Raw genomic sequence first — 12162 nt, 5'->3', positions numbered from 1 at the left:
GAGAAATGAGTAGGACTGAGTGGAGCTAAGAAAGTTTGTTTCTTTCTTTGAGTTAAAGTGACTAAAGTTTATGATATTGCCAAATATATATATAGAAAAACAGAAATGCACGGCAACAATAGCATATGGTCAATATTTTAGAGAGCCCCTGAAATATCACAAATCATGTTGTCAGGGGAGCTCATGTCGCATTAGGGGGAACCAAGCTCCCTCGCACTCTTGAAGAATCAATGCCAGGGAGCAGTGAAGTTGTTCTGGCTGCTTGTAGTGGGCCCTCACCTCGCCGGGACAATATATGCTGCCTTTTCATTTAATTTGTCACCCATTTGTATAATGTCGACTCAAGACTAGTGTAACTTTTCAGTTTGTACCTGCAGCTCTCGGGTGTTGTGCAGCTTTGTGCTGTGATCTCTTGGTTTGTCTCCAGGATATGTAGACTAGCGAGAGAGGGAGCTGACCTTCCTCCTGCAAAATTAAGAAAAACTACAGTATGAGCTCCGTAACCAAAGCATTCCAGTGTACAGTATGTAGATAAGCTTTGTTTGCTGTTCACAAACAAATGGTTTTACTGTGTTTGCATACTTCATATTATGTGTGTGAAGAAAGTGCCGTGTGTGGGCTGTGTTTGTGGATTTACCCTTCATGTTTAGGCTGCGTTGTCTGCGTGACAGCGGCTGCTGACCCGTGGGCAGACGGTTGGTCGCTCCCACTCCGTCCAGGTCTGTAGGTGCAGGTCTTTTGGACTTGGCAAAGTACATAGGTGCTGAGGTGTGACTCAGACGGTTTCTGCCGCGTCCGTCCTTCTCCACTAGTCTGGACTTGGCCTTCTTAATAATTGTGCTTGATGTGGGAACCAGGCTGCCTAAATCTAGAGAGGGAAAATAATTAACCTGAACTGAAGACAAATGCACAGTACAGGAAAACTTGTATTTCGTATTTACTTACCAGGTGTGGATTGGTTGTTACTCAGTGTCAAAACTGTAGCTGATTGGTTGTTTATGGCTGTAGTTGAACAGCAAGCTGGAGGATTTGTAGGAGAATGAGAGGAAAGGATCAGATGGAAGTAAAATATACAATCTGAACTGAGTGAGCTTGTTTTTTTTAAAAGAGAAATGCTCTAGCGTTCAAAAATATGTACAGGAATCCAAATAGCAAGTTGGACCCATAGACGGTAATATTAAATTCAAGGTTGAATCCCTATTTAATATATGATCTATGACTGAAGCCTGTTGTTTCCCCCCACCTCCTCTTTCCTAGACTCGAAGCTCAGGCAGACTGCACAGGCTGCTGTTCTTTTCAAAACCACTACACATGGTAGTATGGTCAGTCACTTAGCTAACATCCCCACTTACCTGGTGCAGGGGTGGTGGACGGTGGAGTATATGCACTCTTGCGTGAGGATCCCAGTGCGGCTCTGGACCTGCATCAGTCACATGGTAGTTCGACAGATCAAGAGCATGCTTTAGTTAAAATAATGATACATTAAAACCCAATGAATTTTATGGTGTTTAGATATACATGAGTCATGATCTCTTTTCAGACAGGACAAAAGAAACACCCAACTAAGCAATCAAAGATAAGACTGAAGGAGTAGATCTGAAAGTGAAGCAAGTAGCAAGAAAAGGCAGGTGGTGAAAGGCGTACCATGGGCAGACAGGAGGACAGAAAGTTACAGTGGCAGTGAAGATGGGCATCCAAGAGATGTAGAGAACACAGGAAGGAACAAGGCTACAGAGAGCAGAAGAAGATCATATAGAAAGACATTAATGAAGAAGTAGAAATTTGTTTTCCTTCACTGTAAAGCTTTAGTGTCTAAAAGGCACATACCCATCTTTCTCTGTAACGTCTCCTCTGTGGTGAAGAGTCAGCACATAAAGGACAGACATGGAAATGACACTGTCGAGGAGGGGAAAAAATCCAATAAATCACCATCAGGTCATTACATAGATAAGGATAATTTTTTGTTTACCCGCCACTCCCTACCCAAACACGTCTTGCTCACCTGAAGGCCATGACGATGACGAGGGCCAGGATGGTTCCCTGCATGAACCTCTGGCTGATGCAGCCTTGATCCGGGAGTGAATTCTGCATTAAACACACAGATTACATTAAAGTTGCAGAGCCATAGCCATGCTTTTAGAAATACTGAGGTCCTGAGTCCAAGTCCACTGCATTTGACCAAAAATCATTAACTACGTCTCTGTCCTGCCAAAAACATATATTTTACAAACACAAGAAACATTATTTTTATTATTATGACAATGCATTTTCAGATAGTCTGGTGGGTTTCTCAAATAACATAGGAGCAGTGAACACTGACTCTGCACATTATATTATGATAGGGAAATAATCAATCCCATATTTGTTTATTTATTGGGCTAAAACAAGCTGTTCACTTTTATTACAGTTTAAAATGTTTGTTAAATGTATCATTATCACCACAGACCTTGCTCCCAGGTTTGACTGTCTTCTTCTTGAGTGGGCCGCTTCCTGTTCTGCTAAAATAACTCCCTGATTGGCTACAAGGACAAGAAAGAGAAAAGTAATGTATCAATTCTTTTCTGTGCAAACCAGGTTCTCTCTTGCTCTGAAGCCTGTGATTTCTGCTCATTGTTCTCACCTGACAGTGCCTCCGCTCACAGTGCTCTTCATGCTGTCGAGACGACGCAGCTTGGCCAGTTTGCGGCTCCAGCGCTCCAGTTCGTCGATGCGAGTTTCCAGGTTGTCTGTCAGCTTACACAGCTCCTTCACTGCTCCCACGTTCTCCATAAAGATACGTTCCTTTGGAATGAGAGGGACAGCAAATCTGAAGATGCAGCATAGCTTGAATAACAATTTGCACTACATTGAGCAATTAATAAAGGTAAATAAAGTACTTGGGTAATATTTTACTAAAAGTCTCCATACTGATTTATCTTGAGAATTGTTAGGGGAAAAAAACTCATCAGGTTCTTCATGGCTCCAGTTCTAAAGAGTTATTGGACCAAATCTGTCTAGAAACAGTGTGGGTTCTCTGAGGCAACTCATTATCATAAGAGGAAATTCATTAAGTTTTGCAAAAGGTTCTTCAAGTGGAAATAAGATTTAAACTAGCGACCCTGTATTTAGGGTAGGAAAGCAATCACTAGAAAGTGGCCCAAACCAGAAATACTTACAATTGACTATTTGACTAATATTATTTATGACATATAGGATGGAAAGAATCAGTTTTTCTATCAGACTGCACCAAGAAAAGTTTTTGAAAAGTTGGGAAAGTTGAATTGTCTAGATTACACCTGTATGACTATTATTTGTTAAATTGACTTTCTGTCTTTTGTTTATTTATTTAGTTTTTTTCTTACCCCCTTTCTTTTTGTAAAGTGATCTGAGTATCACGAAGGCACACCTAAACACCCTTTTGTCTATTTTGTATTTTATTTTCTAACTCTAGTTCTATCTGTATTTATTTCTACTTTGTTGGTCCTTACTTGGTTCTGGTTATTTATTTTAATCCAGCATTACTGCTTTCTGTAACATATGAGTACTGCAGAAGGTTCAGAGAGATATAACTTTTATTGTGTGTGTGCCCTGTATGTTCATGTGTGTTCAGTACCTTGTTAACGACTAACAAGTTGGGGATAGTTTCTCCATTGGCGCACACCACATCACCCCCCTCCTTCACTGCTTCAGGCAGGATCTGCTGAACCTCTTGAGCGATCACTCCTGCAGGAGGACATAACAAGTGCTGAAGTGAAAATCAGCAGCAAAAGCAAACACTGGACTCACTTGCATAAAATGTACATTCAGCAAAATATGGATCAAATATTAAGAGATTAAGATGATACAATGATATACAGAGAAATGAGATGATGGGGTCCAACATTTGAACTTGTTACTTATGAAGTCGTTACCCGTCTCTGCAGTGTTCTCTATGCCCACGGTGGCAGCGAACTCAGGCTTGTACTGATAATGGACGAGCCTCATCTGAGAGATCCGTTTCAAATTGTCTGTGGTGTCGACCTACACACAGACAGAGTGACAATGACACGCATGCAGATGGTATGAAACACGATGTTCATGTTGCAGATGAAAAGGCTCATATCAACTATGATGACAAGACAAAACTTCAGAGTTAAACTGCACAGTCAACTGCTGATCTGGACATCTGAATGACATGATTCATGATGACACAAGCACATGAGGCACACAATGACACACACTGACAGTTTTGAAACGTACACATTCACACACACATGCAGATACACACTGAGTGTCATCCTGACCTCCTGGACATTTTCTTTAGCCCTGATGTCAGACGGGTGTACCAGGGAGCCCATGACCTTCAGGTTGCCGTGGACGACCAGGGCCTCATCCGGCCGGTCCGTGTTGATGCCGACTCTGCCGTGGTGGTACACTGAGTCTGGCAGTTGGCCGCGCTGCCACAGCACCTCGTTGTCACTTTCAAACTGGCCTGGGTTGGATGCCTGTAACAGACAGACAAAGGCAAAGGTGGCAAACAGTGGTTCAGACATTTCTGAAGGATATGCCAAAAAATAAATGTAATATTTTTATGGGAGTAGTTTGACATTTTGGAGAATGTGCTTATTGTCTTTCTCGCCATAAATTAGATTACAAGACTGATGCCACTCTTCCTGTTCCAACCAGAAGGTTACCAGACAACCAGACTCTTTTGTATTGTATTTGTATTTTGTATTGCACAGAGACAGGCTAGCTGTTTCTCCATGTATGCTAAGGTAAGCTAACCAGCTGCACAGACATGAGGCAAGATAGCAAATAAGTGTATTTTCCAAAATATGGAACTATTCCTTTAAAGGACCAGCATGTAGGATTCAGTGGCATCTAGCAGCAAGGTTGGATATTGCAACCAACTATTACAGTAAATTGTAAAAATGTGAAAGGCTATATCTAGAACCAGTGTTTGGTTTGTCCATTGTAGGCTACTGTTGAAACATGGCGGTTCAACATGGCAGATCTGTGGAAGAGGACATAGACATATATATGTAGATGCCACATTGGCCTTTGGATCATATGTGAACGTTGCTGCCATTTTGGTCCAGTCAAAACTGGTCTGGGAACAAATCCATGTAAACAGAGGAGCTGCTGTCTTTCTGGATAAAAATCACCATAATGTTTACATTTCCTAGCTGAATTTCAATGATGTTATATTCAAGAGTCCATGATCTACATGGAGTAGGAAAACATTTTCTTCTAACATACTCCACATAAATCATGAATCCTTGAATATAAAAACAACTGATGAAAATCAGTTGAAAAATGTTGTGCTTTTTATGCTGAAAATCTGCAGCTTTCCATTTACTTGTATGTGTTTACAGGCAAGTCTTGACTGGACTGAAGCGGCAGTGAAGTTGATGCACAATACAAAAGACCAATGCGACATCAATGCCGCCTCTGTTGATCACCCCAAAGTAATGAAAACACAACAGTTAGTATTTAATTCCTGCCGCATTCTGTTATTATATCCTCCTAAATCTTACACACTGGTCCTGTAACACAAGATGTAAAAGACTGACTTAACATTTCAAACCTTACAGCTTAGGCATTGCTTAAATTTACTGAGTAAATCACATTATTTACTAATTTGTGGTCTATAAGCACACTTGCTATAACAAGCACAACTGTGTATGATGTTTGTGTGGCTTTCAAATAACTCTAATACTTGTTAAGCTCAAGTTGTAACAATAGATTGCAATTCAACACTTTACACATTTGGAGAAAGTACAATACCATTGCTGTCCACAAAAACATGTATCTATAGACTTTATTTGATTTATAATGTTTTACATCAACTGTTGGATCAAAGATTTGTATAGGTTAAGCAAATTCTCTTTATTCTTAAGGTAAATACAGAATTTTAAATAATTAAAAAAACAACACTCATTAACACAAAGCAATTTTTTAGCTTATGAAAGTTTGACGTTTTGAAAGTACATGGTTTTCAAAGGACAGCGACAGTACACTTTGTTTCAGCTGTGTATATTGTAGTGTAGAATATGTGTGGTGGGGATCACACGCACGCAGAATGGAAAGACAGAAAGTGGAGAAGATGTTGAGATCTACACAGTGACCTTCAAGTGCAGAGAAAATGAAATAAATATGTAAAATAGAGCAAGAGAAAGGTGTCACATTCACAAGGGATATGATTGTTGTAGGAGGCAGACAGACATGGCCAGACGTTACCCTGACGATGATCCTCTCAGACACCTGAGCAGCCACAGTGTAGCTCTGACTGTGGGACTGAGCGTGCAGCGCCACCACCAGCATGAAATATCTGCCAGGACAAAAACATCAGGAGCAGATGTGACTACTGGAGCTCTGATTGGACCACAGTGAATTGTGTGTTTACGTGTGATGGCGTGTTTTTCACCTCTGGTCAGGGTTTGGTTTGCCCTTCTTCCTCATGTTATTGGCCGTGGTCTCACTGAAGTGGAGCCGCCCCACTGTGACCTTCGTGACCTGCTCGGAGGGCAGGGTGACCCTGGGAGAAATAAAATCATAAATACACAATGCAAAAATCCTCCTTCTGCTGTTGCATATTGTTTCTGTTTCAGTTGAAACAGGTTCACAGTTTTTCATGTCTGCTTGCTGGAATCTTTCCCCCATTCATACTGGCCATTTAGGTTGGAAATATACTTACTTTTAACTACGCATTTGCATACGTACGCACCCCTACACATCCCGACACTTCGTGGCTACCTCGCATATCCCGCGTCCATTTGGAGCGATGGTTGTGCACATCCTCAGAAATTAACGACACGCATATGCGAACGCAAATGTATGGTTAAACAACAAGTATACCTCCGGCCTAAGAGATTCCTTCCTATTGCACTTTCAATGGAAGTGATGCAAGGCACAACACTGTACAGAATTTCCTTTTGTGTTGCTATTGTTACATGATTTAAGATTAAAGATTCAAGATTCAAGAATTTATTACCATTTCAGTGAAACTTTGATTTGAATTTGTCTTATTGATTTGTCTTACACATATACATCAACAATCCAAAACCAATATCAAAAATGCACTGGCAAGATAAGATAAATAAAGCAACAGCATAAAACATTCATTGTAGATAAAAAAGATTTACTCAGATTTAGCAGAGAAAAAACACAGATGTACTCTATCAGAGTAAAGTTCAGCATGGAAAAAAAATGTCCGGGGAAATAAAAATATGCAGATTTATACTTTATTTGTATACTTCATACTTGAAAGCCTCATATTAGCGTCAGATAAACTTCTGAATACACTCTTGCACAAAATAAAGAGTGTAGATTTTGTCCAACATCACTTACATTGGAAGTGCATTAAGCAGGGATCTTTTAACCTTTACCGGTCCACTCCTCCATACCATAAACCCATTTTTGTCATTTTTACAGGAGATCTTTAGGGGGAGATAGCAGGTCAACAGATATCTGCCACAGAGAAGCGGTGTACATCATCTGAAAGCTGGGAACCTGAAGATTAATTGAAGCACTCTGTCTCAAGTTTGTCAATCATAAATCTATAACAAACATGTGTTTTCTTTAGGCACCGATTTGAATTTTGAAAGCTTAGAATGTATAGGGGCTTATGATGGCCATTCCCATGCTCAGTTATATCTCATAGGTTGCTGCTGCAGTTTTTGGGTTGATACCCTTTATCACACAGATATGGTGCAAAATGTAACCATTTTAGACCACTTGAATTTTGATAAAAAATTGTCAAAAATTCCTTCAAAACACCACGTTAAGGGAGCAAGACCCTGAAGAACACTATAGAAAAAAATCATACTGTGATTTCATATTGAAAACTTTCAACATTTGGAAATTTCTGTAAGAACTGCGTTTTTTGGCAACTGCATTGGGAGCACTTCTGTGAATTTCTCTTATTGCCAGTATACCTAGGAAAGCCATCCATCCTCTGAATGTCCCAGATCTCTAAACTCTGGTTATGAAGCTTAAAGAAGCTGTGAGTATGATAGAGGTCATTAGACGTCATTTTATACAGTGAGGTCAAGTTTTAAAAAAATGCTCTCACTACAATATAATGGCTATTATGATGACTATCATCATCACACATGAACACAATCTGACTTATTGAATCCACAAGAGTCTCAGCTTTCCAGTCAGACCAAATTTATACTATTCCAATACTGTTTAGGGACATCAGTATGACAAAATATTGAAATAGAATAAGGAAAAATAACACGTCTATGCTTAAAAGTGTTCAGACTCACAGCACTGGTTTAAATGGTCTCTTGCTGCGATCAGACTGTGACTGCTCCACACTGATAGACTGATTCATGGCCTCCACCTAGCAACAAAGAGAGAAATAAAACACACACTAAGTACACTGTAGAGCCAACGATCATCTGTCAAGTGGATGTCATGTTCACTGTTTCGCCCTCACTCACCTTTACTCCGTTGAGTTTGAGATAGAAGCAGTCGATTGGCTGCAGGCCTTCACTCGTCTTGATGTACTTGGGATCTCCCAGCATGCCTATGTAGACTGTGACCTGGAAATGGTTCTTCTTCTGGCAAACAAACGCATCATCAGCCAAGGAGAAGTTGAAGCCCTTGTCAGCATCGACACGGTAGGTTGGCATCGGACTAAAGACAGGGAAAGAGAGTGTGACGTATGAATAATGTGAATAGGAAGCTCAAAGTCAGAACTAGAAGTGTGCACCCAGTCAATTGCAAACCTCCTCCAGGTTAAAGTCTTATTGAGTCCCAGTGGACGTTTGTATTTTAAAGAAATTCCCTCAAGGCGTTCCTGAGATATCTCGTTCACAAGAATATGATGACCCAAAGACATAATGCCTTTGGCCACAGCTGTCGCCAGCGTGGAGCCGTTAAAAAAACATTTTCATTTTCATGTTGTTGTTTTTTTAATTTGGATGACTAAGGTTCATGCTACTCATGAATGTGCACAAAAAATTTTAGGCTGATTGGTCTAGTAGTATGCAAAATTAGTTGGGGACAAGCTCCATGTCTGTTGGTCACACATGCAAATGACTGCATAATAATGATGATAACAAAGTCATAATTATGAGATTATTAAAAGGATGAAACTAAGAGACAAAATGCTGAAACTGAAAAAGCGATATTATGAGATAAAGTCACAATTACAAACAAAAAAGTTGGAATTACCAACCAGAGATAAACACTCTTAATTACAAGCTAATCACAAGATATGAAATACTTTATAATTGACTCTCTTTCTCATAATTTCAACTTTTTATCTCATAATTATGTATTATTATCTCATAATTTCCACTCATCGTCTCACAATTGACATTTGAATCTGATTAATAATCAATAATTTCAACTCACTTTAGAAATATTTTGACTTTTTAAATTTTAATTATTTTTTGTGGCAGAAATGGGCCACATATATCTATTTCAAGGGGCTTTTAACAAGTTTTTAGTTCCAAGCACAGATACACATGTGGACGGAGCATACTCGATGTTGGGAAAATGGTATTCCTGACCCCACCATTATTCTCCTGTAATGCTGAAATAAAAGTAAAGACATTTTTATGTTAGCATCTCCTCATTGGTAAAGCCCCATTGCAATAGGTATAGGCCCTTAATGACCCCTACTTTATAGCCCTGAGGACTGATATCTTCTAAAAGACTTAATAAATCTGATTCAAAACAAATGAAAACCCTCTGTTCCTTTACGAAGTGTGCTGAAAGTTGTGTTGGGCAACCAGGTGGTTTTGATAACATATCTGAGAGGTCTTGTGAGTTCATTTTAACCTTCCTCCCTATCCATGCTTCTTTCTATTTTGGCATTGCAAAAGCAAAAGTAGGTGTACACACTTAATTTTTCCCTTTACCCCTCCTCACGTTGTCTTTCTAAGCCGAAACCATGCACTCGTTCACTCCCCCACACATCTCACCTCTGAGGAATTTGTAGACCTCTGCAACCCTGCTATTCCTTTGCCACTCCCACTATACACTTTGTTGAATTATTTATTTAACCAATTATAACTTCTTTCATTTTTGGTTCTCCCCAGGGTGCTTTGAGTTTTTTTTTCCTCAAAATAAAGCCAAAATAAATTCCACGCACAGCTCTTTGCAGTTGGCGTCATATAGCGGTGTCCATTTGCTCTGCTGGTGAGGCTGCCACTTAATGCACTGATAGTTTGGGTCCAGGTAGGCGTTGTCCGCATCCTGAATTAAACCTGTGACCAAAACATTGAAATATACACAATTAAAGCACAGATAGAAGGCTACTGAGGATGTCTGCAACTGTTCTTTAAAAGTCTTTATCTGTGTGAGAGTTAAAGGGTAGGTGAGAGCAGGTGAGCGTGAGGTAGAGGAGGCGAGAAAGAGAAGAAAGATGCCTGCCTACCTGGTTCTTGTTTGATGATACCTGTGAGGATTTGGGAATTGAGAGTGCTGTTGGGAGAGTCGGAGTGCTTCCTCTTCTTGGCCTGGTGGACAGGGATGCCGCTGTGAGAGGAAATGGAAACACAGTCAAACATTGTATGCATTTACTACTCCTTCTAAGTCATAATCATGAGATAAAAAGTCTGAATTTTGTCTCATAATTGGGATTTACAATGGGGATGGGCTTCCATACCCTTCCCATCATCCCTTCTGTTCCATGCAAACTGTACCCTCCCTCCTTCCTTTACTGTAACATTGTCTTTACTCACTCCTGCCCCTGAGGATGCTGCAGCAGCTGATGGAGCATCTGTGTCTGCTGCATGTCTCCACTTCCGCTCGTGGCTGGACCAATGGGATACTGTGATATCATGGGCTCAGGTTTCAGGTACATGTCCCGATGCATGCTGGGATAGTGCCCGTGTGGCGGCAGGGGCGGCGTTGGAGTCATGTGACACATGTTCTCTGGTGTCATGGTCCTGATCATGTGAGGGTCTAAAAGACACAATGAGGATGACGCAGAATATTTACATGATTATACATACTATTGCAAAGTGACCAGGATAGACACTTTTCTAGAATCTGGCTTCAAAAAGAGATGTGTTGATCTATGAGTGTTCAGATAAAAGATAATTGCCTTAAAAATAAAGTAAAAGTAACTGAAATAACTAGCATTTACCACACTGTGCAGCACTCCCAATCATACAGGTCAGCAGCACTGTCTATTGGATGCTGCTGAGTCAGCCAGAAGGCAAAGCATAGAGGTGTAACCAGCTGAGGAGCAACATAGAAATGCAGCTTTTTCTCCTCAAGAATGATCTGCCTTCATTTCAATCTGCAGTTTATTTTACTACCCTCCAACCTTGGCTAAAGGTACTTTCCATTGTTTCAAACTGGAGGACTGGAGGGACGCCCATCAGATAACACCATTCCACACCTTTTCACTAATGGGCAGGACCAACACAGGTGTGTGAACGGCAAGAAGTACATAATGACTTTGAGTACTGTTGTTGTTCAACTTGCATGTTGAAACACGCCAAAGATACGCCGCCTCATGCTTTGCCAAAGCACTTGTTCAGAAAATTTAATTTAGTTGATAAAATCCATTTTTCAGATAAATTATGTAAACCAGGCCAATTCAATTACCTTTTTGAATTTCCAGTGTCTGTCCTGTAACATTAAGAATTTAAATGTATAAAACCATACACATTATTAGTTTTCAACATTGTAAAAGAAACATTATGTATATAAAAGTACTGCAGCCTTGAAATCCTAGATTAGAAATAGCTTGTTGTTATTTTAATTAACACTATTTTACATTTAACATTTTTTCATTCAGTTTGAGTTTTCTAAATTCCCTCTGCTTAAACAGCCTCAGCTACAACTTTATAATAATAATTGTCTCTGCACTTAACAACAGACATAATGAATGAATGCCAATTATCCTATAAATAAAATGACGATTCTTCTAATAAACAATATAAAACCTCATAAACTTTGAAAGTGAGCAGGTTATTTAAATAAAATCATAATTATATACCTTCTTCATATTTATAAATGGTCAAAGGGCCGGGTTGACGTCTTTAAAGGGTTGGTTTTGGCCCTCGGGCCGTCATCTGAATAGGCCTGTTGTAGTCTAATGATTAATAAATGACAGATACTTGCTGCATTCAATATATTGATGAACATGAACTGCAGTGTCTGTTTGTCTTCACACTTTGTTCAAAAACAATGAAGTGATGAGTAACAGATTAAGCAGAGGGGCGACTGTGA

At 39.8% G+C, this 12162-nt stretch overlaps 1 protein-coding gene across 1 annotated transcript in view; it reads right to left on the bottom strand.

Annotated features, from left to right (window-relative positions):
- Window positions 1–12162, bottom strand: part of myrf (myelin regulatory factor) — a 29452-nt gene that overhangs the window by 2555 nt on the left and 14735 nt on the right. Inside the window, exons 5-22 of the mRNA XM_084734142.1 lie at window positions 10662–10884; window positions 10355–10455; window positions 10070–10184; window positions 8409–8604; window positions 8232–8308; window positions 6386–6496; window positions 6199–6289; window positions 4263–4463; window positions 3891–3999; window positions 3593–3702; window positions 2621–2781; window positions 2447–2519; window positions 2003–2085; window positions 1828–1896; window positions 1353–1420; window positions 946–1020; window positions 638–868; window positions 372–465 (exon numbers count right to left, since the gene is read on the bottom strand). Coding sequence (XP_084590268.1) covers window positions 372–465; window positions 638–868; window positions 946–1020; window positions 1353–1420; window positions 1828–1896; window positions 2003–2085; window positions 2447–2519; window positions 2621–2781; window positions 3593–3702; window positions 3891–3999; window positions 4263–4463; window positions 6199–6289; window positions 6386–6496; window positions 8232–8308; window positions 8409–8604; window positions 10070–10184; window positions 10355–10455; window positions 10662–10884 — 2188 coding nt within the window. The remainder of the gene's footprint in view (window positions 1–371; window positions 466–637; window positions 869–945; window positions 1021–1352; window positions 1421–1827; window positions 1897–2002; window positions 2086–2446; window positions 2520–2620; window positions 2782–3592; window positions 3703–3890; window positions 4000–4262; window positions 4464–6198; window positions 6290–6385; window positions 6497–8231; window positions 8309–8408; window positions 8605–10069; window positions 10185–10354; window positions 10456–10661; window positions 10885–12162) is intronic.

This window comes from Lutjanus erythropterus, chromosome 13, assembly GCF_056507025.1.
Source record: "Lutjanus erythropterus isolate fLutEry1 chromosome 13, fLutEry1.hap2, whole genome shotgun sequence".
In the NCBI taxonomy this organism is placed as follows: Eukaryota; Metazoa; Chordata; class Actinopteri; order Lutjaniformes; family Lutjanidae; genus Lutjanus; species Lutjanus erythropterus.
This window is presented reverse-complemented; position numbering and strand designations above follow the sequence as displayed.